Source organism: Tenrec ecaudatus, chromosome 7 (assembly GCF_050624435.1).
Source record: "Tenrec ecaudatus isolate mTenEca1 chromosome 7, mTenEca1.hap1, whole genome shotgun sequence".
In the NCBI taxonomy this organism is placed as follows: Eukaryota; Metazoa; Chordata; class Mammalia; order Afrosoricida; family Tenrecidae; genus Tenrec; species Tenrec ecaudatus.
In genome coordinates, this window is record NC_134536.1 from 127742659 (window position 1) to 127768075 (window position 25417).

At 53.3% G+C, this 25417-nt stretch overlaps 1 protein-coding gene and 1 pseudogene across 1 annotated transcript in view; both read left to right on the plus strand.

Moving 5' to 3' along the window:
* Positions 1–22319, plus strand: part of MRPL14 (mitochondrial ribosomal protein L14) — a 24968-nt gene extending 2649 nt beyond the window's left edge. The window contains exons 2-3 of the mRNA XM_075555027.1: positions 18347–18439; positions 21842–22319. Coding sequence (XP_075411142.1) covers positions 18369–18439; positions 21842–22208 — 438 coding nt within the window. The 5' untranslated portion in view covers positions 18347–18368 and the 3' untranslated portion in view covers positions 22209–22319. The remainder of the gene's footprint in view (positions 1–18346; positions 18440–21841) is intronic.
* LOC142452935 (ATP synthase F(0) complex subunit g, mitochondrial pseudogene) lies at positions 19368–20916 on the plus strand (annotated as a pseudogene).
* Positions 22320–25417: the final 3098 nt, after the last annotated feature.

Consider the following 25417-nt stretch of genomic DNA (forward strand, 5'->3'; position numbering starts at 1 on the left):
GCCTATAGGACAGGGTAGTGATGCTCCCTGTAGGTTAACAGGAGTGCATGTGAATATGGGAGTAGGAAGCCCTGTTCTTCCCTGGAGTGGCTGGTGACTTTGAACTGCTGACCTTTTGGTTAGCCAGCCTTGAAAACCCCACGGAGCGTTTCCACTGTGCATGCCAGCGAGCATCAGCTCTTGTCGGAGTTACCTGGAGGGCAACTGACAACAAGCGTTTTTGAAAATGTGTGATTGAAGATGGAAATGGTTGGCTGCCTGGTGGGGGATGTCCTTGTACATTTTTTTTTTATTATTCTTGGCATTGTTTGGGGTAGGAATCGGCGGTTTTTGTGAAATGGAATCTGAATTTTTTTATTTTTCTTGAAAGACATGGCGTAGCCTTCCTTAAACTTTTTGGATGTATACCTTCTGTGGGACTTTTAGGAGACTGTTGACTCCATGGTCGTCAGGACCGGGTGGTCTGTTCCTTGTGTGGAACAGTGATATTCCCTTTGCAACCACATGGTGCTGGCATGGGTATCGGGAAGGTAGACATGGAGGCTTCTGGGAGATGTATTTCCTCCGTTTCTCCCCCGCTTGTTTGGTCACACAATCGTGAGTCTGAACAGGCGGTGGGTTGCTGATCTATTTCTGTCCGCCCTGAGTTAGGAACTGCACGCCGTCTGTTGCCATCAAGCTGGCGAAGTGTCTGTGCGTCAGCGGACAGGCTCCAATGTCAGTCAGCCGGAAGGAAACACAGTAGCCGCGGTCCCTTCACGGGTTCCACAAAGCGCCCTCAGGAAAGACCCTCTCCGGAGCCCGTGTTGCGGTGTCCATGCTGTAGACTCTCTGGAGCCCCTTAGCTACCGCTGTCACGTTTGCCGGCTGGTCCGAGCTTGCGCCTTGCTAAGATGCCGGACGCTAAGCCACCGGTCTTTCCCACACCAGCTGGGTCTCCCTGGGGAAACGGGGTGACGTCAGCGAGGGAGGAAGAAAGGCGTGGCGATCTGGCGCTGGAAACCAGCCCGTGGAAACCTGACAGATCCCTGCAGAGCATTGTTCCAGATGAAGCCCTCTTTTATGGAGAGCGTGTTTGGAGAGCGTCAACTGAGGGTATGTGATGAAGTCGAGGGGCGCAGGTGGCCGTGGTTTGAGCATGCTGGCTGTCGGGAACCGTCCAGGCGCTGGGTGCTACTGCACTCAACCGCTCGCTCGTGGGTCGGAGGGGAAGCCAGCTTGTTAGACCCGTCGCTCGTCCTTCATTCCATCCGCAGGGCTTGCCACGGTAGACCTATCGAAGGTGGGGTTCCCTATTGTTTAGACCTCTGGACAGTTCTTACGGTTGTGTCGGGGTGGGGGCCGGTGTTTAAGAATAGGTTGCATTTTTTATCCTTTTTAGAGATCAGTGGTTGCTCTTGAGTTTATCTTTTCACGTGACGGCCGCTGGGTGAACCAGAACCAAACCACTGCTGCAGAGTTGATCCCAACTCGTAGCGACCCCACTGGGTGGAGTAGAACTGCCCCCTGTGGGCTTCTGAGGCTGTAAATCTGTCCAGGGAAGAAAGATGAAGAACCCTTTCTATTTCTATACTAGGTTACAGGCCTGGGAACCCACGGGAGCAGCTCTACTCTGTCCTGTGGACTCGCCAGGAGCCTGGATCAACTCGGTAGCAGAGGGTTTGGGGGAGTTTGGGAAATCTTCGTAGAAAACCTCAACTTTCTCCCTCAAAGCGGCTGGTGGGTTTGAACCGCCGAGCTTGCTGATGGCAGTCCAATGCTTAACCTGGCAGCGGCCCTCAGGACTCCTTCATGGTGTGAGAGAGGGCTGCAATTCCGATCTCAGGAACACCCCTCGGCAGCATGTCCTGGGCTGTCCTAGGAAGTGACGGCTGGAAGCTCGCCGTTTGACTCCAGTCAGCATAAGAAAGGCCCCTCCTCAAAAACTTCTAAAACTCACCCATGTCTTTAGAAGAGAAAGGGAGTGTGTGTCTGCGCCCACATTCCAGGCGGGGTGACCTAAGGGGCCCCTGGTGAGCTACCCTGGGAATCTGGGAGCAAACTTTTCTCCCTGGCCAGGGTCGGGGGAGCAGTGTGCTGTTCCCTGGGCCTGGTTCCTACTGGGCACTTCTGGGAGGGATTCCCCCCTGACCCAAGCTAGGCTAAAGCCCCTCCATGCCTGTGTCTGAGGGACCCCTCCCCAGGGCCCTGCCTGACCCAGTCGGGAGGCCTGCGGAATGACAGTGGGACGGGAGGAGGGCTGGAGGAGAGGTTTTCCATGAACAGCATCCCTGCTCTGACTCCAGGAACCCCTGGGCTGTTCTCTCTCTCCCTGCTGTCTTCTGCGCCCCCTGCCTTCTCCAGACGCCTGGCTCTACCACGAAGGGTTGCCGTTAGCTGCCATCAAGTCAACCCATCATGGTGTCCCCATGCATGGGGGTCGTTCCTTGGGGACCGGGGGTGTTATTGGCTGATTTCTTTCAGGCTGATCACCGGGCTTTGCTCGTGGCTAGCTTCCGAGGTCTGTGGTAACCTGGCCAGCCTCCGAGCCACATGCCAGCTTGCGCTGGCTGGCAGAGTGGTGGCTGTGCCTGAGGGGCACTGACCAGGACTCGAACCCTGGTCTCCCACTGCCAAACCACCACTGCCCTCCTGAGAAGGCTGGTGGCTTGGTGCCATCACGTTGATTCTGGCTCACAGGGTTCCTGGGTGACAGAGGAACTGCCCTGCAGGCTTTCCTGGGCCTGGGGGACGTCGTTTCTCCTGGGGAGCCAGGAAGGCGTGAGACCACCAGCCTGACAGATAGCCGCCAGGCGCTTAACCACAGCGCCGGAGTGCCTTCACAGTAACTGTGCGTGTGCATAAGTAAGTAGAGCTCAACTGTACCCCTTGTCTCCACATGCGAGGTGTTTGGGACTGTAGGGGTTTTCCTAATGTGAGGTGGGGACACAGAGCTAGTGTCGTTAAAATCTTCACATTGGAAAACTGAGGAGCTGATACCAAGGGCTCAAGCAGAAAGCAAATGTTTCGAGAATGATGATGGCAACAAATGCACAAATGTGCTTGACACCATGGATCTATGTGTGGATTGTAATAAGAGTTGTACGAGCCCCCAGGAAAATGATTTAATTAAAAAAAAACTTCACCTTGGAAAACCAGCTGGAATCGTGGAAAATTAGCACGAAAACACCACCACTACCACCTCTAAGAATCTCTGGATTAAGTTCTTTCATAGCACCAGGATGTATCAGTGAAATAAATAAAAGCTTTTTTTTCCTTTTCTTTTTGTCAATCACTGAGGAATGGGCTCTTCCGCAGATGGTTACCTGATCAGCTGCTAACCAAAATGTGGGCCGTGGGCACCCTGGGAAGAAAAGCCTGGCTCTTTGCCGCGCTGCCTCTCATAGGGGCCCCGTGAGTGGGGACCAGCCGCGCTCTGCCGTTCACCGCCTGCTTCTCCAGCTCCTGCATGTGAGGCTTCATTGCAGTGGCTGCGTAGAACTCAGACGGGGCTCACGCTGACAAGCTCCATCAAGGAGAGTAATAGGTCACAATGCGCAAGTGCTCAGGAGCATGCTACAAAGTTCTTTCAAAGAGCATGCCCCTCCTCTGGAAGTCACAGCCTGGAGGCATTCTGCCCAAGCTCCCTGGATCTGCCAGCCTAGCTCCTCCAATGAAGGACCGAGAGGCACCCCGTGCCACAAGCCAGCCTCCTGCCCCAAAGCTCAGCTTTCCTTGCTCCGTGGGCCGGGAGGTCCCCCGCTCTGCCCCTCTGATGGATGCCACAGCTGGAGGGGCCCTGCACATGGACCTCGGGTTCAGGAACTGCGCGCTACCCCTGGCCCTGGCTGGTCACGAGGCCCATTTCTCCACTTCTCCGGGGGATCATTTTATACCCAGCCGAAACCCTGCTGGCGTCCTGGTTCTGGGGCTGCTAAGGGCGTGTGGTCAGCAGTTCAAAATCATCAGCCCCCTCGAGGGAGACAGATGAGGCTTTCTATTCCCCTACAGACTGCTCTTGGAAACCCACAGGGACAGTTCTGCTCTGACTTACAAGGTTGCTGTGAGTCAGTACCGACTTGATGGCGGTGAGTTTGGGGTTTCAGGACGACCGTGGACAATTGAAGCCTGTGGACAATTTCCAGGTTTCTTCCCCCACCTCTGTACCCAGACAGACAGGTTCACGAAAAGTTTGTTTTGGTGGAAGCTACAGGGACCGCCCTTATATTCTGGTGGGCGGGAGATGCAGCCTGCCAGGCCCTGCCTAGGAGAGGTGCCAAGTGCTCATGCTTCGGCGAGGTGAGCCATCGCCAGCTCCAGTGTTGGTCTGAGGCCCTGGTGGATGTGGTGCCCCTCTTTATTGAAAAGCTTGAGAAGGCACCTTTTAAATGCCTACGTTTTAAACATTCAGATGATGTGGTGGCTGTTGGATTGGGGAAGGGAACGCGAGCTCACCTTGGGCGCACGGAAGAATTACGACCAGTTGAGATGCAAACACGGCATTTCTTTTTCTAGCTCGAGCTAGGGCTTTCTTCCCTCCACTGCCCAGCGCAGCGGGGACCCAGCGTCCAGAAGGGAATCAGCCCCGAGTTCTTTGTTCCCTGGGCTTTTATGGGGCTAGGGACCGAGGGCAGTCCAGTGTTGCTGTTCTTTAAACTTATTGGAGAAAACTTCTGGCATCAGCGTTGTCCAGTGGTGGTGGGCGAGTAGTTCCGCGGGGGTGTATTCTCTTGACTGGTCTATTGGGGATGGTGGTCGCTGCTCCCTACTGGTCAGTCTGGGACAGGTGATGCCTTCTCTGACAGAATTACCTCAGTGTCCAGAAATTTGAAATTAGAGCTTAAGCCTGCCCCCAGACTTTGGTTTTATATGGCCTGTCATGGTGCTGGTGCCGGCAGTTGTAAACCAGGACCCCACAGCGGCCTCATTCAAAAGACTGTTTACCAGTGGGGAGTCCATGCCCCGGGTGTGGTGTATTTATTCCCGGGAAATTGTAGTGGTCAGAACAGCCTCTGCACGCAGCAGGGAGCAGGATGGCCTAGCAGCCTCTGTCACGTCTGACTCCATGGAGTGAGTCTGAGCCGATCCCGCTCTTGCCACATGGATTGCTCTCTTGCCTTTGCATTTCCGTTGGATGCGCCTGGTGGAATCTTCAGAACGCTGTGCTGTGTGTGGAAGGATAATGCCGAGAATCGTGTTGGAAGTGCCTGAAGGACGAACCCATCTGTCCTGGAAGAAGTACGGCCAGAGCGCTCCTCAGAGGCAGGGATGGCCAGACTTCGTCTCACGTGCTTCGGACACGTGGTCAGGAGAGACCAGTCCCCCTGGAGAAGGACGTCACACTTGTTAAAGTGGCGGGGCAGCGAGAGAAGGCTCTAGAGGAGATGGATGGACATGTGGCACCTGCAACACTGGGCTCAGGACCGGGCAGGGTTCCGTGCTGTTGTGCACAGGTTGTGGCCCCATGGCACCTGATGGCAACAGCCATGTTGCACGGTGAAGTAGAAGGGAATGTGTAAGCCACCAAGGAGAGTAGTCCGGAACAGGCCTGGGGAGGGGGTGTGCCTGCTTGACTGGGTGGAGGCTCCTGGGAGCTCCTTCCTGGGCGCCTCTGAGGGGTCCAGGCTCTGCTTGTCCCTGCTCTGATTCGGAAGGACGCGCCCATCTGCATCCTCGGTGCCGTGTGCCCTTTTCGCGCCTGGGCTTTGCACTTGAGCGAGCCCTCGTCCTGTTTATCCCTTCTGTGGTGCACGGACAGAAGCTCCTTTGACGAGGCCTTCGGGGTGTGCCCGGGTGTGCTTTGTTGGGCTCCGGCTCTGTGAGGCGCCTTCAGAAATTTGCTGGGAAAATTCCATTATCTTTTCATCCCAGGCCCATTGCTCGAGAAAGGTCTCCACTAATTGACTCCCCCTGCTAAACCAAACCAACCCACCCACCAAGCCTGCCACTGACTCAGTTCCAGCTCATAGGTCACAACCCGAGGTGTGCTTTCTGAGACTGTCAGTCTTCCTGGCAGCCGATGGCCTCAGCTCTGCTCCCAGTGCCGGACGGGTTTGAGTTAGGAGCCTGACACTTCCTAGATGGCCCCACCAGGATACCACATTAAAAAAATACCCAAGCCAAACACACTGCCACGGAGGCACATGGGCACCTAAAAACTGGAATTAGCAAGTTGAAACAATGTATAATTAATTAAAGTGTAGGTCGGAGATACTAAGTAACAGCATTTGGCTGCTCTTCAAAGCTCAAGTCAGGGGACTTTGCCAGCCCTCCGGGAAGCCCCGGAAGGGTGGGTGCTTTCCATGGACGTGTGCAGTGGAGTCACTGTAGCTAAGATCATCTAAGAGGTGGACTTGCTGAGTAATTCTGTTCATTGAATACATACACACTCATTGACCGCCAGTGCCAGGCACTGGGGGGTGGGGTGGCCCCAGGGTGGCCGTGAGCCGAGGCCAGCATTCCGCTGTGTCTCTGAAGCCCTTTCTTGGCCCCGACGCTGCAGGGGGATGTGAATGCTACACTGAGATGGACCTTACATAGGAGCTCCTCAGGATAGTGTGCAGTCATTCTCTCAGTTCCCCCCCCCCTCCCCCGTTTGTGTTTTGAAGAGAAAGGTGGTCATTCAGACATGGCGAGCAGGGAGGGCTCTGCTCCTGTGTTGACCAGGAAGTGGCCTGTAAAGCCATCTCTGGCTCTGAGGTCACTGTGTGGCTCTCATGAGAGAGCTGTGGAGGGGGAGTCTCAGCAAGCGCGGACCCTGTGCAAACACAGGCTCGGAACAACACTGCTTGCGAAAGCAGCCGGGCCTTCCACTGGGGCTGTGTCTGTAGGGTGGATGTGTTGGGAAATATACCAAGGTCACTCACAAGTGGCTTTGAAGTGAATTGCTGTCTGCACCACCCAGCCCCCAGTGCAAACCAATCATTTAGTGGTGGGATGAGGTGGGCCCCACAGGGGGCAGGGCAGGCACCAGGCCCCGGGCAGCTGATCCTTGGAGTCCGGAAGCATTGGTGTCCCTGTGTGGCCCCTTCGCGGTCCTGTAGATTGTTGGGGGTACCCGGCGCACAGACAGACTGCCACGTCCCCGTTTCCTCTGTGTAGAGCAGGGTGGGCCCTGCTGGCTACTTTGTTCCTTTTATTTAACAACTGCTTACCCTACCCCTGCTGCTTACCAAAGGAGCCTTGGTGGACTATGCATTGGGCTGCTAACCACAAGGTCAGAAGTTCGAACCCCACCACAGCTGCTCTGGGCGGGAAAGACGAGACTTTCTGGTCCTGTAAAGATTTTCAGTTCTGGAAACCCACAGGGGCCATTCTACTCTGCCCCACAGGGTTGCTTTGAGTCAGAACCGACTCACTGGCAGTGGGTTTGAGACTGCTTACAACTCGCTGGCAGTGAGTTGGGTTTTAGACCAGGTTCCAGGCTCGGATCTGTTAGGTCAGCGGTTCTCAGCCTGTGGGTCATGCACATCCCCTTTGGGGGTCGAACGACCCTTTCATAACAGTAGCAAAATGACAGTGATGCAGTAGCAACGAAAATAATCTTATGTTTGGGGGTCACCACCACATGAGGAACTGTATGAAATGGTTGTGGTATCAGGAAGGTTGAGACCCACTGTGCTCAGTCCTTTTCCAGGGGTAGGGGCAGAGGGGGCGGGACCCTATTCGCTTTTCTGGTGCTTTAGTGCCCATACTCGCCGTGGGTCCCCTGGGTCTGAGTCTGGTGGTGAACAGGTCCCCCACCCCACAAAGCCTAGCAGGCAGCTTCCTCTCAGGACACTGGAACGAGCCCGGAGCCTTGGAAACGTGACTTGTGCGTTTTGAAGGCAGGCCTGGAAGTCCTCAGCCCTGAATCCGTCTGGTTCCTGAATTCCTGTGGGGGCGTTCTCACGGGCCATGACATCCTCTCTGGGTCCCGAGCCTGGGAGAGGGAGTAGCAAGAAATAGGATGTCAGGGGAATCTCAGCTGTATCTGAAAACAACCCAGAGAAGCTCCTGAATGCGCTCAGTGCCTGAGTCTGGCCAGTGGACGCTGGAGCAGGGAGAGGAGGCGGCTTGCATGTCCTCAGCCTCGGGAGGTGCGTCTGGAGCGGGGCCACTGGCTCTGGCTGGGTGGAGATGAGTGCAGGCCATGGGGGCGGCTCGGGAGCAGGTCCCCAGAGGAGGCGGCTGGGGCGGGGGTGCACAGAGCACCCTGCAGTGGGTCCCTGGCCTGACCTCAGCGTCCTGAGGAAGCTGCGCCCGAGTGGAGAGGCAGGGTGGGCCCATCCTGAGGGAGCTGTGGGCTAGTGCAGCGGCCGCCTCTGTCCCGAGGGAACCGCAGCCTGCACCAGAAGGGCTGCTTCCCGAGCTTTGTTTGGCGTTTTCTCTCTTTCCCTCTAAGCCAAGCTTTATTTATTGCCCAGCACGGGGTGCGCTTCTCCCACCCACGGGACGACTTGTCTTCTGAGCAAGCTGGGAGCTGATGAGAGCGCCTCCCGGGCTGTGTCTGCGTTTCCGCTGAGTCAGCAGACCGACGTGGTGTGTGGCCGACGTGGTGTGTGGCGTGTGAGCGAGCAGCCGCGAGTGCTGGGGATGGGCCCAGAGGGGCTGCGGGAACCGCTGGGGCGGCATTGACATTTAAGGCCAATCATCAGGTTTGCCCTCTTGATGAAGAGCACAGGTTTCAGAAGCAGACAGCAGGGGTTCAGATTTCAGCTTCGTCATTCCTCCTCCCTGGCTCTGCCTTCCTTTTCCCGGTGCTGCGCTACCAGACAGACAGACAGACTGACCGAGCACTTGCAGGATGGCTTTCACCAACACATGGATCCCCTCACCCGAGAGGAGGCCCCCTACCATCGAGTGGATGCGAACTCATGGCGACCCTGCAGGACAGCCCGGAGCTGCCCCTTCGGGTGTCTGACCCTGTGTCTCTCCCTGCAAACGAGTTTCCCTGAGCTGTCATCGGCACGGCCTACCACTCAGCGGTTCCGTCATCTCCAGGGCTGTGCACTTACCACCACAATCTGCGGTGGACATCTTCCTCCTCCTCCTTCCCATTGCTCCCGACACCCCATGTCCTCCTCCCTGCCCCCGCTGGCCCCCAGGTGGTTAATTGTTTCTGTTGCCATCTTCCAGAATCCTGGCTTCCCTGTGCAGAAAAACATAGGAAGCGAGGACAAAGAACAGGTAAAAAGAGAGCCCCAGACAGACTGTAGCTCTCTACAGGAGTACGAGTAGACAGCCTCGTCTCTCTCCCTCAGAGCGACGGGTGGGTTTGAACCACCGATCTTTTTTTTTTTTTTTTGCTGATGTAGTCATCTGTGTTGACAGTTTTTTAGTTTTTTTTTGTTTTTTTTTTTAACAATTTATTGGGGCTCATACAATTCTTTTCACAGTTCATACATATACATACATCAATTGTATAAAGCACATCTGTACAGTCTTTGCCCTAATCATTTTTTTCTCTTCTTTTACATTTTATTAGGGACTCATACAACTCTTACCACAATCCATACATATACATACATCAATTGTATAAAGCACATCCATACATTCCCTGCCCCAATCATTCTCAAGGCATTTGCTCTCCACTTAAGCCCCTTGCATCAGGTCCTCTTTTTTTTCCCCTCCCTCCCTGCTCCCCCCTCCCTCATGTGCCCTTTGTAATTTATACATCGTTATTCTGTCATATCTTGCCCTATCCGGAGTCTCCCTTCCCCCCTTCTCTGCTGTCCCTCTCCCAGGGAAGAGGTCACATGTGGATCCTTGTAACCGATCTTGTGAGCAGCTCGGATGCGGCCCACGACACTGCCAGGGCTCCCTTCAGGAGGCGAAAAGTCCACATTGGGGACAGTGCCACTGTTGCTTGTCGTTAGGTCCTGCCCCACGCACAACAGAACAGAGTACGTGCGTCTTGCTGACGGCTGCTCATGCGCCCTGGCTCTGGGGAAGGCTTTCTCCGCCGTCAGCCCTGGAGGGAGCTGTCTCTCCAGCCTCTGCCTCCCGAATCCTCGGAGAGTCCCCTGTGTCTCGGCATCTGGCCTACCCTCCTGCTTCTTTCGCGGCCATTGAGTCAGTGCTGGCTCATAGCATCGCAGCCCACCTCCCCGTGGGACCCTTGAGGTTGGATTTACAGCACCCCTCGTTACTGATCCTCTCCAGCCTCATTTCTTCACGTGTGTCTCTTTCGGGAGCAGCCGTGAGACCTCGGTGGTGACAGTGAGTGTAAAGCAGTTTAGTGCCCAGCACACGGTGGCTTTGATGCACCTTAGTAAGGAAAGAAACCAGAGCCGGTCCCTGGCTAGTGGCTCCACATCCTGAGCACCCTTGGGTGGCATGAGGTTTGCACAGCCGCGTGGGGTGATGAACGTGACTGAAAGACCCGAGGCTCAGCCTGCTTCCGGTTCTTCCCGTGTGAGCGGCAAAGGTCGAACGCGTTGTTGACTCTCTGTGCGCCATGGTGTCTCGATCCTGAAGTGAGCTGTGACTGGCTGACCACGCTGCTGCCAGTGGACATCGAGGGCCGCGGACCGAGTGCCCGGCCAAGTGCTGTGCAAGGCTCACCTCACCGAGGCCTCGTGACCAGCCTGTGAGCAGGTGTGCGCACCACCTCTTGGCTGAGAGCAGAGACTACCAGGGGGGGCGGTTGGCCTGTGTTTCACTGGCTGCACAGAGAGAGGCATTGTCCTGTGCGGATCACCATGAACTGTGGATGGCGTTATTAAGGGACACTTCAATGTGCTCACCTGGAGCTTGGACACAGACCGAGAAGCGCTTATTTGAGCAGACTAAGGGGATATCAGGCCCCCCAAAACCCAAACTTACTGCCACCAAGTCAACGCCGAGTCCCTGTCGGACAGGACCGAACTGCCCTGGAAAGGAGCCTGGGTGGCGGAGTGGTTACGCGTTGGACTGCGATCTGCACGGTCGGTAGTTCCAAACCACCAGCCGCTCCCAGGCAGGAGGCCGGGCTCTCAGCCCCCGTTAGTGGTTGCGGTCTCGGGAACCCACGGGGTTGCTGTGAGTCCCCGCTGATTCGCTGGCAGGGAGTTGGGAGTGAGTTTCCGAGACGGTCACTCGACAGGAGTAGAAAGCCCCGTCTTTCTCCCACAGCGCGGCTGGTGGTTTTCGGTGAGCAGCCCCGTTGGGTAATCACTGCGCCCTTCTCAGTCGGTCTGTGCGCTGAGGAAGACTCATTATCAGCCCTCCTCGTGGGAAATGCAAGAGGACACCGATGAAGGTCGAAGGCGACACAGCGTTCAGATGGGTGAGGCCTCACCGTAAAGAGACAGAGGAGCCACATCCCGCTGACGGGAGCTGTCAAGTGCGTCACGTCGCGTGGACCCACCTTCAGTGCCCACGGGAGCAGGAGGGAAGCAGTCCTACAGCTATCATTGACTCGGGCAAACCTGCTGTTCTTGCTCCTACTGCCGCAAAAAACAAACCAAACGCAGGGGCGCTGCCTGGGAGCACTGCTGGACGAGCACCGGGCTGCTGACCACAAGGTTGGTGGTTCACACCCCCCAGCCCCTCTGTGGAGGGAGGTCGAGGCTGTCTGCATCCATGAGGGTTCGTAGTCCCAGGAATCGACTTGATGGCGGTTGTTGGGGTTGATGCAAAGCCAGGCCTGCGGCCGTAACGTCGCTGCCCCGTTTCTCTTCCCGCAGAGAGATGGGGGTTCAAACCACCGACCTTTTGTTTCGCAGGGGAGCGCTTCAGCACTGCACCACCGTGGCTCCCCGAGAAGGAGAGGTGCCATCTTGAGGACTCAGTTACCCCTGGCCCAAGACGCGGTGGTTTTAGTTCCCTCCGGAGCCCGCAAGCGCCGGACAAGGAAGAAGGAAGACCGGAGAAGAATCGCGGCCTTGGCGAGGAACAGCGAGCCCGCCATGGACGGCTGCCCAGAGAACAAGCAGATCTGTCCTGGGTGAAGGGCAGTCAGAATGCGCCCTGACTTCGGGGCGCTTCCTGTGTGCTTCGGACACGGTCCCTGGAGGTGGACGTCTTGCTTGGTCAAGGAGAGCTCCATGAGACAGAGGATGGGCTCTGACACAGGACGCCTGAGCCAATGGCCTGACACCGGGCAGTGTCTGCATCGGAGCGGGCTCGATACCATCGAACAGAAACCACGATCCAGCCGGCGTCTCTCGGGTACCGAGTTCATCAGGGCAGGCTAGCCTAACCTGACAAGCGTGTGACCTCAGGTCCTGTAGCGTCCGGCGTGACCGTTCTAGAAGTTAGCTGCCGCCTTTTGCACTTAGCCGTCCGGCCGCAGTGACGTGTTGCCCGCTGCTTCACGGGCTGCCCTAGGAAAACCCTCCGGACCAAACCACACTCACCGCACCGAGTCATCGCCACCCCTGTGGGTTGCCGAGACCGTAACTTGACGGGAGTGGAAAGCCCAGTCTGTCTCCCTCAGAGTGCTGGGTGGTTTCGAACTGCTGACCCTGCGCGTCGGATTTGGATTTGAGGCTTACTGGTAGTTAAAGCTTATACTCTGGAACTGCAGAACCGCTGTCTTGGGCAAAGCTCCATTATCTTTCCACAAACATTTTTTTTTAAATTTTGTTTTTCTTTTTTTTTCTTCTAGGTAATATTTCTATTTTATTTATTTTTTGTTTTAAACGTTTTATTAGGGGCTCATACAACTCTTACCACAGTCCATACATATACATACATCAATTGTATAAAGCACATCTGTACATTCTTTGCCCTCATCATTTTCTTTTCTTTCTTTTCACTTTTCTTTTTTTACATTTTATTAGGGACTCATACAACTCTTATCACAGTCCATACATATACATACATCAATTGTATAAAGCACATCCATACATTCCCTGCCCCAATCATTCTCAAGGCATTTGCTCTCCACTTAAGCCCCTTGCATCAGGTCCTCTTTTTTTTCCCCTCCCTCCCTGCTCCCCCCTCCCTCATGTGCCCTTTGTAATTTATACATCGTTATTTTGTCATATCTTGCTCTATCTGGAGTCTCCCTTCCCCCCCTTCTCTGCTGTCCCTCTCCCAGGGAGGAGGTCACATGTGGATCCCTGTAATCAGTTCCCCCTTTCCAACCCACTCACCCTACACTCTCCCAGCATCGCCCCTCACACCCTTGGTCCTGAAGGTATCATCCACCCTGGATTCCCTGTGCCTCCAGCCCTCATATGTACCAGTGTACAACCTCTGCCTTATCTAGCCCTGCAAGGTAGAATTCGGATATTGGTAGTTGGGGGGAGGAAGCATCCAGGATCTGGGGGAAAGCTGTGCTCTTCGTCGGTACTACCTCGCACCCTGACTGACCCATCTCCTCTCCTAAACCCCTCTATGAGGGGATCTCCAGTGGCCGACACTTGGGCCTTGGGTCTCCACTCTGCACTTCCCCCTTCATTTAATGTGGTATGTATATATACACACACACACACACACACATATTCTTTTTTTTTTTTTTTTGCATGATGCCTTATACATGGTCCCTTTGGCACCTCGTGATCGCACTGGCTGGTGTGCTTCTTCCATGTGGGCTTTTTTGCTTCTGAGCTAGATGGCCGCTTGTTTATCTTCAAGCCTTTAAGACCCCAGACACTATCTCTTTTGATAGCCGGGCACCATCAGCTTTCTTTGCCACATTTGCTTATGCACCCATTTGTCTTCAGCGATCCTATCATGGAGGTGTGCAGCCAATGATATGATGATTTTTTGTTCTTTGATGCCTGATAACTGATCCCTTTGGGATCACTCGCTCACTCAGGCTGATGTGTTCTTCCATGTGGGCTTTGTTGCTTCTGAGCTAGATGGCCGCTTGTTTATCTTCAAGCCTTTAAGACCCCAGTCACTATCTCTTTTGATAGCCAGGCACCATCAGCTTTCTTCACCACATTTACTTGTTCACCCACTTTGGCTTCAGCAGTTGTGTTGGGAGAGTGAGCATAATAGAGTACCAATTTAATAAACTAAAGTATTCATGCATTGAGGGAGTGCTTGAGTAGAGGCCCAAGGTCCTTTCGCCACCTTGATATTAAACCTATAAATGTAGACACTTAGATCTATTTCCCCATCCTCATATATATGTTTGCATGTACACGTCCTTGTCTAGACCTCCATAAATGCCCCTTGACTCCCAGCTCCTTCCTCCCTCTCCCTTGACTTTCCTCCTGCCCCACCACCATGCTCCGTCCCCACCTGGGCTACAGCTGTACCTCTTCTCTACGCGACCTTACCCTTGATCGTTCCCCATCAGGCCTGCCACTCCCCCCTCACTACCATTTTGGGTCCCATGTTGTTCCCTTGTCCCTGTGTTTATTAACACCACTTCCTTACCCTCCTCCCCCCTCCCCCACCCAGATCTGTCTGTCCCCCCAGAACTGTCCTATTGTTTTTCCTCCAGATAGTTCATCCAGCCTGTCCTATTCAGACAGACCTGTGGAGACACTAACATGCACGAAAACAAGACAGAGGAAAAGAAAGCAACAGTACACAACCAGACAACAAAACAACAAAAACAAACCACTGACAAAGAACAAAACAAAACACTTCACAAAAGAAAGGCTTGTAGTTCGTTCAAGGATCGTTTGCTGGCCCTTAGGAGTGTTTTCCAGTCCAGTCTGTTGGGGCACCACGCCCTGGCCCCAAAGTCCACTTTCAGCATTCCCTGGGGACCTTGCCACTCCATTCCCTTGCTGTTCCGCTGCACTCCCCCAGTGCTTTGCCTCGGTGTGGTGGGATCAGGTCAGGTGCAATTCCCACACTGTGTCTCCGGTGCTGTCCCCTGTATCGCCCTTAGTCACTGAGGGGCATCATGTCTCATAGTGGGGCCAGCCATGTTGTTCTCTCTATGGACTGGCTGCTCTGCTCAGGAACATCATCCTCACGGCTTCGTGGGCCAGGCTGTGCTCCACTCTCTCTTCCTGCCCCTTCATCTGCTCCCGTGTGCTCTGATCAGATATGTCCATCTCCCAGAGCTGCAGAATCAATGTCGTCCTTTGAAACAAATTCTTTTCGGGGGAGGGGCAGGAATCCACTTAACTTTTGGTGCTGGGCCCTACTCCACGCCGGGATATTGCCTTCACACCTTGGCGGCACTGGGTTGAAGCCTGGTCCCACTTTCCCTGTGGAGATATAAACAATACCCTCCCCTTGGGTGGGTTAGCGCCCCATGCCCCCACTCCCCTTTTCTTCTTTATATTCATCCTTTTATTTTCCTTTCCCCACCTCCTACACTGTTGTCTACCATGTGCATCCCTGGTTTTGATCTGGTCTCTGCCATACTACACAGTCTTCACCCCAGAAATGTTTGTATACAGTAGCTTTTTCCCCTATGCCACGTTTGCCTTAAAAAAAAAATTTTTTTTAACACTTACCTCAGCAGGCTCATGTTGTACTTGTCCTTTTGTGCCTGACTTTCTTCGCTTAGCATGATTTCCTCCAGTTCTTCCCATGCCGCTATGTGCCTCATACGTTCATCACTGCTTTTTAGTGATGCGTAGTACTCCATTGTATGTATATACCACAGTTTTTTAATCCAATCGTCAGTTGATGGAAATTTGGGTTGCTTCCAACTCCTTGCAATTGTGAACTGTGCCGCAATGAACATTGGAGCACAGATGTCTGGTCTTGGTTTGTTCCTTGCCTCTTCTGGGTATATGCCCAGTAGGGGGATTGCTGGGTCATATGGTAACTCTATTTTCATCTGTTTTAGGTATCGCCAGATTGATTTCCATAGTGGCTGTACATACTTACAGGCCCACCAGCAGTGGATGAGAGTTCCTGTCTCCCCACAGCCCCTCCAACACTTGTTGCTTTCTGATTTTTTGAATTGGGCTACCTTTGAGGGTGTCAGGTGGTACCTCATTGTTGTTTTAATTTGCATTTCTCTTATGGCTAAAGATCGGGAACATTTTCTCATGTTTGTTGGCCATTCGGATTTCTGTCCCTGTAAAATTTCTGTTCAAGTCCTTTGCCCGTCTCTCAAGTGGGCATTGGTTTTTTTCTTTTTGGAAGCTATCAGAGTATTGTAGATTTTAGTAATAAGACCTTTGTCTGATGTGTCATTGCTAAAGATGTTTTCCCAGTCTGTGGACTCTCTTATTACTCTCTTGGTGAATTCTTTAGATGTACACATGTGTTTTATCTTCAGTATATCCCATTTGTCGATTTGTGCCTCCTCTGTGTTTGTGTCCTTCCCTATTTCTGATAGCCTGTGTATTCCCTGCGCCAAAGTTCTCAAGTTGGTCCCAATTCCCTCATTGATGGCCCTAACAGTTTGGGGTTTAACTTCAAGGTCTGTGATCCACCTTGAGTTTATTCTTGTGCATGGAGTGAGATAAGGGTCTTGCTTCATTTTTCTGCATGTTGATATCCATTTTTTCCAGCACCACTTGTTAAAGAGGGCATCTGCTTCCCATTTGATATTTTCGGGGCCCTTGTCAAAGATCAGCTGTGTGTATGCTGATGCTTTTATTTCTGGGTTTTCAGTTCTTTTCCATTGGTCTGAATATCTGTCATTGTACCAATACCATGCAGTTTTGAGAACTGTGGCTGCATAGTAAGTGCCTAAGTCAGGTAAAGCAAGCCCTCCCACGGTGTCCTTCTTCTTGAGGAGTTCTCTGCTAATTCTGGGCTTCTTCCCTCTCCATATGAAGTTGGTAATCAGTTTTTCCATTTCTATGAAGAAAGATGATGGTAATTGCATCGGGATGGCATTAAACTTATACAGTGCTTTTGGCAGAACTGACATCTTAACTATATTAATTCTCCCAATCCAAGAGCATGGAATATTCTTCCATTTGTTGAGGTCGCTCTTGGTTTCTTGTAATAGTGTTCTATAGTTTTCCCTATATAGATCTTTTGTTTTTTCAGTCAAGTGTATCCCTAGATATTTCAGTTTGTGTTTGGCTATTGTGAAGGGTACCACCTTTTTGATCTCTTCTTCTGTGGTCTTATCTGATGTGTATAACAGTCCGATGGACTTCTGCTTGTTGATCTTGTATCCTGCCACTCTGCCAAACTCCTCTATTGCTTCCAGTACTCCCCTTGTGGAACTTTTGGGATTTTCCATATATAAAATCATATCATCTGCAAATAACGATAGTTTCACCTCTTCCTTCCCCAGACGTATACCTTTGATGTCACTTCTTTGCCTTATGCTGTTAGCTAAAACCTCCAGCACGATATTAAATAGGAGTGGAGACAAGGGGCATCCTTGTCTGGTTCCCTTTTTCAGTGGGATTGTGTTAGTCTTTTCTCCATTGACTACCACTTTGGCTGTTGGTTTTTCATATATAGCTTGTATTGTCTTGAGGAATTTTCCTTCCATTCCTATCTTCGCTAGTGTCTTAAACAGGAATTGGTGTTGGATGTTGTCGAATGCTTTTTCTGCGTCTATTGATACAATCATCCACAAACATTTTTTTTATTTCTTCCCCCTATGAACTTTTTGAAGGCCTCTTGTCCATGGCGTGTCCAGGGGTTCCTGTGGGAGGAAATTGTGGTGGCTTCCCCCCCCCCCCCAGCTCTTAGCGACCCAGCCCTCACCTGAGGTGCTTTGAAGCCCTGCAAAGTTATGTGCAAACACCGCTGTGGTCGGCCCGGGCCCGGAGTCTTTCTCAACAGGGCTCTTGACCCAGGTGCTCCGCAGCCAGATGAGATGGGAGAGCAGGCATGTGGTGTAGCTCGAATTACTGGCTGTCGGCTTACCTCAAATATGCCCTTCACCCGGGCACAAACGGCATATCCCTGGGAACCGTGCACTTGAGGTGCTGCGGGCTGGAGCCCTGTGTCTTGGGCTGGCTTTCAGGTTTTTGTCCCCCACGCATGTGCTCGTCAACCCTGCCCTCGCAGCGGTCACACTCCATGGTTTTCCCATGTGCCAGAGCTGGCAGCTCTGTGGCTCAGCCAGGCAGCCCTCCCAGATCTTCTTTGCTGGCTCTGAGCTGCACCAGTGTCTGTGCTTTGACATCTGGGAACCGACGGCTTGGGCAGCAAACTTGGCCTGGCTGGTTCAGACTGTCAGCTCTCTTGCGGGGAGCTGGGCTTGGGCAGCCGTGCGGAGCTCTTCTTCCCTGGAGGACTTGGGGAGAGGTGCTGGCTGGGGTGTACCATGAGGTTCATTCCGCCCTCCAGCCTGCGGCAGTGGTCAAAGGATGGCATCTCAGAGCTGTCTCGTGTGAGCCAGCCCAGCCTGGCTCTCCAGCCCGAGTTAGAATGGGAATCAGCCATATGGGAGCCAGATGGGGCTGGTTCCTTGGGTCCCCACCCTGTGCCTCTTCTAACCGCCGTGGGTTTGAGCGACTAGCCATCCTCTTCCCCTGCCCCCCAGTCCTCCAGGAAGCAAACTCCCTCTGTGTGCACAACTCGGACTCAGAGACCCTCTGTTCCCTGTTTCCTGCAGGAGCTGCCAGCTGCGGGTCACCATGGCTTCTTGTCCCAGGCTCTGGGCGCCCCTCGCTCATGTAGGCAGAGCTCTCAGTCAGCGCTGCTTCAGGTAAATCCCCGCTGCCCTCCCCAAAAAACAAAGACAGCAAAAAGCCTGAGCTGAAGTAAGCACTGAGCCCCCTCTCCGTAGATTTTGTCTGGAAACCGTGCAAAGGTGCATGGGAAATCAGTCCCGGAGTCCTTGGTGCAGGTGGGAGCCAGGCTGCGGAGGACCGTGTCTGGAGAGGAGTGGGGAGTCCAGCCACGGTGGGGCTTGCTGGGGTCACAGTGCAGGGGCAGGTGGGGCGGAGCAGAGTGGGATGTGGGAGAAGCGGCTGTCCTTTGCAGGACTCAGCTCGCTAAAGGATAAAGCAGCTCTGGCCCCTGTCCTGCCCTAAGTGCATTCGAACCCTCCCTTTCAAAAACACAATGATTTTTTTTTTTTAAAGGCCATAGCAGTGTATGCTGATTGCCCCCAACCCCAGCGAGGTCAGAAGTGTGACAGCTTCACGTCCCTTCTTGGCCAGGCCAGAAATGGAGACCACGGGTCTCGCCCCGCAGGCAAACCTGCCTCCCGGGTCCATGCTCCTGCTCACCCTGTGGAGCAGCAGACAGGCATGAATAAGAATCCCTTCTGCCCAGAGAGAACTCACAGCCAAGGAGAGCAGGCTGGGGAACCAGTACCTACAAGAAAATTTGCCAGGTGCAATAAATAACCAAGGTTTGGATGGCTCTGGCAAACCCAAGCCGAGGGGAGGACGTGGAAGGGCAGTGGAGGTAGCCTTCTCAGCAGGGAATGGGGAGCAGGCTCTGGGCAGGGGGGCAGGAGGTGGGGGCGCGTGGTGCCTGGCTGGCTGGTGCAGGGAGCACAGGATGGGTCTCGGGAGGCAGGTCAGGTGGGTCATCGTGTGGGACGGGGGGAGCCACGAGCAAGCCTGACCCAGGCTGGGGGGTACCTCTTGGGTCTTCTGAAGAGAGCTGTGGGCGTGTGTGAGGAGCAGCAGGACTTGCTGGGACGGGAAAGCTGCTGAATTCAAGGCCAGCGGAGCCCTGGCGACGTAGGGGTAACACACTGGCTGCTGACCACGAGGTCAGCAGGTTGGAATCAGCAGCCTCTCTGAGGAAGAGGGAGGAGGATTTCTGTCTACCCTGCACGGGCAGTTAGGTCTACCCCGTCCTGTTACTCACTGTGAGTCTGAATCAACTCAATGGCAGCGAGAGTTTTGTTTTGTTTTGTGGTCGGGAGAAATGAGAGGTGCTCAGAAGATCAGATCAGCGAGACTTGGTGGCTGGAGGGTCCTGGTGGGGAGAGGCTCTTGCTGGGACATAGGGACTTCTGAAAAAGCTGTTAATGGCAGGAGGGGGTCCTCCGGGAGCCCCGAGTGTGCCGCTCCGGGCTGAGTGGAGGCTTCAGGAGGGTGGAGAAGGGACGAGAATGCAGGGCCAGGTGGGGTGGGGATGAAGTTTGTTGGTTGGAAGCAGTGGACACAGACAGAATTGCCCGAGTCAGCGAGAACACCAGCTGTGGAGGCTTCCACATCGGGACATTTGAAATCCCACTTCAGCCGGGTGCCTCAATAGTTTATCTGCCTTTTAATGCGCAAACACTCAACAGGCAGCGAGTTGATGCCGACTCACAGCGAGCCTGTAGGACGGGGTCGAGCTGCTCCCTGGGTTTCCAAGCCTGTAACTGTTTATGGCAGTAGAAAGCCCCGTCTCTCTCCCAAGGAGCAGCTGGTGGGTTTCAAACTTCCGACCCTACGGATCGCAGCCCGACGCATAACCGCTACCCCACAAGAGCTCCGTCTTCTAATGGGAACTCTTTAAAGAGCAGTTCCTGGGAGGGAGGAGTTACAAAGCACACACAACAAAACCAGTGGTTGTCCAGTAGGGAGCCCGGTGGCACTGTCGGATGAGCCAGGCTGGATTGTTTGCTGACTTCAGGGTCGGTGGTCAGACCTCCCGGCCGCCCTGTGGGAGAAGGGATGAGTCTCTCTGCTCTCCGGAAGGTTCACAGCTTCGGGAGCCCTGTCTGCAGGGCCTCCAGGGGTCAGAATTGATTTGGTCACAGTGGGTGTGGCTTTCTTTCCTTCCTCGTGTGGAACACGTTCAAACAAAATGCCATCGATTCAACCGGCCGTTTCGGGCCACGGGCTTTCTCTCCTCGAACCATGGCCCAGTTTATCCGTAACTTGGTGGAGAAGGCCCCGGGGCTGGTGAACGCTGCTGTGACTTACTCGAAGCCTCGACTAGCCACATTTTGGCACTGTGCCCGGGTGGAGCTGGTTCCTCCGACCCCTGCAGAGGTCCCTGCAGCGATCTAGAGCCTGAAAAAAGTAGTCGAGAGTGCTAGGACTGGGCGCTTCAAGCAGCTCACAGTTAAGGAAGCTCTGCTGAGTGGTTTGGTGGCCACTGAAGTGTGGATGTGGTTTTATATTGGCGAGATCATAGGCAAACGAGGCATCATTGGCTATGATGTTTGAAGACCAGTCTTTAACATCTGGTTGTATTTGGTTTGCTCTTTGAGTTTTCTTGGACCATGTGTGATCAGTCTACTTTAATAAAATAGATCATCTAAAAGTCAAAAAAAACAAAATGCCATCATACGGATTCAGCTCTAGTTTCTGACGGACTTCCTAGGCAAACAGACTTATTTCCATCTTGCGGGTCCCCAGCCTACTGCCACCGAGTCAGTGCCGACTCATAGCGAGCTGGAGCTCCCGGGGTGCCGTGGTCCAAGACGGTCAGTGTTCATGGGAACAGAGAGACCCATCTTTCTCCTGCAGAGCAGCCGGTGGGTTTGAACCACACACCTCTTGGCTAGCAATGTGTATCCCACGGGACCACTGGGATCCCTTGTCCCCGATCGCTCCCTCATTACCAGGAGGGACAACATGACCGGGAGAGGGAACCAGGACCACAGGAAAACATCATCTCCCAACGCTTCACGTACTTTCCCGCCAGGGAAAAACGGAATCCATGTGTGGTTCTGGGCGCGCAGGTCTTGCAGGGTGTAAACACTGGGTGTGTGGGGTGCCTAGAGGTTTTCAGAGTCCTTCAGGGAAGGAAGGTTCTTGAAGGCTGCTTTTGGACACCCATCAGGGAGAACTCGCCAGTCTGATTTTTTAATGTCTCTTCCCATCACTAAGCGCCCATGTTATCGCATCGGTTTGATCCCACAGAACCCCTGTGACGGAGAATAACTGACCCGCAGGGTTTCCCAGGCTCTGTTCTTTCTAAGGCACATCACCGATCTCTCCCACGGAGCAGCTAGCTGGCTTTGAACTGCCGACTTTTGAGTGAAGTGCTTAGCCCTGGCACCACCAGGGGCCCTGGCAAGGGCCTCTGCCTTGCTGTCGTGACTCCCGTTGTGTTGGGGGGGCTGTAGTGAATGCACAGTTCTCCCAGGTCTTGCCCTCCGAGGAGGGAGAGACGCGGATCTCAGGCTGTGTCTGTCTGTCTCTCTCACCAGCACCACCGGGGGCATGGGCGCCATTCAGAAGATGACCCGGGTGCGTGTGGTGGACAACAGCGCCCTGGGGAGCACCTCCTACCACCGCCCTCCGCGCTGCATCCACGTGTACACCAAGAACGGCGTGGGCAAGGTGGGCGACCGGATCCTGCTGGCCATCAAGGGGCAGAAGAAGAAGGCGCTCATTGTGGGGCACCGCATGCCCGGCGCCCGCATGACCCCCAGGTTTGACTCCAACAACGTGGTCCTCCTGGAGGACAACGGGAATCCCGTGGGCACCCGGATCAAGACACCCATCCCCACCAGCCTTCGTCAGAGGGAAGGTGAATACTCCAAGGTGCTGGCCATCGCCCAGAACTTCGTGTGAGGAGCCACCGGGCTGCAGGCCGCCCAGGGACCATGTCTCAGCTGAGGGGAGAATCGGGTAGGAGGGCGATCAGAGTGTCCCGTGAGAAAATAAACTTGAATTTCGAGTGTGTTTTCTTCCTGAGCTCTCTGGGATGACGTCATGAAGCCTGTGACACATGAGAAGTTAAAAGATGGCGGCCCCGACAGGCCAGACAAGATGGGCGTCTTGGCAGGAGGCGCTGTGGTGCGAGGCCCGGGCCTCGCAGTGGAGCTTGGGTGCCTGTAACGGGAGTTGCTCTAGGGCAGTCTGGCCCCGGCCATTGGAGGTGCAACCAAGGAGGAAGGCACCGTGGGGTCTGTCACTATCTGAGCAGCGCTCTTCTCCCGGTGGGCGTCTGTCCGTCCATCAGAGGCCTGGAGATAGTAAGTAGTTCTGGACATTCCCAATGTTGCCACCGCGCACAGGAGGGACCTTTCTTCCAGAGGAGTCCGCAAACACATGCAGCCCGCCAAGGACATTTATCTGGCCTGCCCAGTGTTTTTGCCCCGTTTGTTTTTTTACTTGAAAATAAGATATGTACAGTGTGCATAGTAATTTGTTCATAGTTTTTTTTAAAAAAAAACTATGGTCTGGCCCTCCAATGGTCTGAGGGACAGTGAACTGGCCCCCCTCTTTTTTTGGGGGGGTGCATTCTTTAAATTCTTTTTTTTAATTTTTAAAATTTTTGTGTGTTTTCTTTTTCTTACTGTATTAGGGACTCATACACCTCCCATCACAATCCATACATACATCCATTGTGTAAAGCACATTTGTACATTCGTTGCCCTCGTCATTTTCAAAACATTTGCTCTCCACTTAAGCCCCTGGCATCAGGTCCTCATTTTTCCCCTCCTTCTCCCTCCCCCTCCCTCATGAACCCCTGATAATTGATAAATTATCATTTTGTTATATCTTGCTCTGTCCCACGTCTCCCTTCCCCCCCTTTTCTGATGTATGTCCCCCAGGGAGGAGGTCACATGCAGATCCTTGTAATCGGTTCCTCCTTTCCAACCCACCCTCCCTATGCCCTCCCAGTATCGCCCCTCACACCACTGGTCCTGAGAGGATCATCTGCCCTGGATTCCCTGTGCTTCCAGTTCCCATCTGTATCAGTGTACATCCTCTGGTCTAGCCAGATTTATAAAGTAGGATTTGGATCACGACAGTGGGAGGAGGGGAAAGGAAGCATTTAGGAACTAGAGGAAAGTTGTAATTTTGATCGTTGCTACGTCACACCCTGACTGGCTCATCTCCTCCCCAAGACCCTTCTGTAAGGGGATGTCCAGTGGCCTACAAATGGGCTTTGGGTCTCCACTCCGCACTGCCTTGCTCATTCACTATGGTAAAATTTTTGTTCTGATGATGCCTGATACCTGATCCCTTGATTTTTTGTGATCCCACAGGCTGGTGTGCTTCTTCCATGTGGGCTTTGTTGCTTCTGAGCTAGATGGCTGCTTGTTTATCTTCAAGCCTTTATGACCCCAGACGCTATATCTTTTGATAGCTGGGCACCATCAGCTTTCTTCATCACATTTGCTTGTGCACCCATTTGTCTTCAGCAATCATATCAGGAGGTGAGCACAAAATGATACGATTTTTTTGTTCTTTGATGCCTGATAACTGATCCCTTCAGCAACTCGTGGTCACACAGGCTGGTGTGCTTCTTCCATGTGGGCTTTATTGCTTCTGAGCTAGATGGCTGCTTGTTTACCTTCAAGCCTTTAAGACCGCAGACGCCATATCTTTTGATAACCAGGCACCATCAGCTTTCTTCACCACATTTAGTTGTTCACCCACTTTATCTTCAGCGGTTGTGTTGGGAAGGTGAGCATCATAGAATGCCAATTAAATAAAAGAAAGTATTCTTGCATTGAGGGAGTACTTGAGTGGAGGCTCAATGTCCTGCTACCTTAATACTAAACCTATAAATATATGCACATAAATCTATTTCCCCATCTTCATGTATAAATATATTTGCATATATACATGTCTTTATCTAGACCTCTATAAATGCCCTCTGCCTCCCAGTTCTTTCCTCTATTTCCTTTGATTTCCCTCCTGTCCCACTATCATGGTCAGTCCCCACCAGGGTTTCAGCAATTCCTCTTAGCTACATTACCCTTGATCATGCCCTACCAGGCCTCTCACACCCTCCTCACCACCGATTTGGATTGCTTGTTCCCTTGTCCCTGGATTTAACACCACTACCTTTCCCCCCACCTCCCCGTGTCCCATGTCCCCACGGAACTATCAGTCCCATTGTTTTCTCCTCCAATTGTTCATCCAGCCAATCTTATTTAGACAGACCTGCGGAGATAATAACTTACACAGAAACAAGACAGCACAACCAAGCAATAATATACAATAAAACAACAACAAACCAATGACAAAAACAAAACACAACAAGAAAGAAAAGCTTGTAGTTAGTTCAAGGATTGTTTGTTGGCCTTTAGGAGTGTTTTCCAGCCCAGTCTGTTGGGGCACCATGTCCTGGCCCCAAAGTCCACCTTCAGCTTTCCCTGGGGACCTCACCGCTCCATTCCCTTGCTGTTCTGTTGCATCCCTTCATGTTTTGCCTCGGTGTGGCGGATCCGATCGGGTGCAATTCCCTCACTGTGTCTCCAGTGTTGTCACCTGTAGGGCTATGTATCAGTGAGGGACATCCATGTGGTCCACTCTGTTGACTGGCTGTTCTAATTGGGAGCATTGACCTGGCCTGGTGGGCCATGATGTGCTCCACTCTCTCCTCCCCCTTCAAGTGCTCCGATCAGATAGGTCCCTTTCCCAGAGCTGTAGATTCAGTGCTGTCCTTTGACATGAATTCTGGGGGGAGAGGCAGATGTCCCCTTAGTAGTTGGGGTTGGGGCCAGCTCCCCAGACCTCTCCACTGGTCCCCCACTCCACGCCAGCATGTTGCATTCACATCTTGGAGCATCGGTTGAAGTCTGGTCTCTCTTTCCCTGTGGAGACACAAACAATACCCCTTGGGTGGGTTACTGGCCCCCTGTTTTAAAAGTTTGAGGACCCTTGCTCTAGAGTCTAGGCTAAGCAAGACCCACTGCAGTTCTGCCACCAGGGATCAGCCAGCTGTCCTGAGCCTGGGAGCCTGCCGGAGCAGTAACTAGAGGATGTAATCTTGGGCCCGTGCAGGTGGCCCAAGGGCAGCTCACCTTCATTTGCTTCTAGCT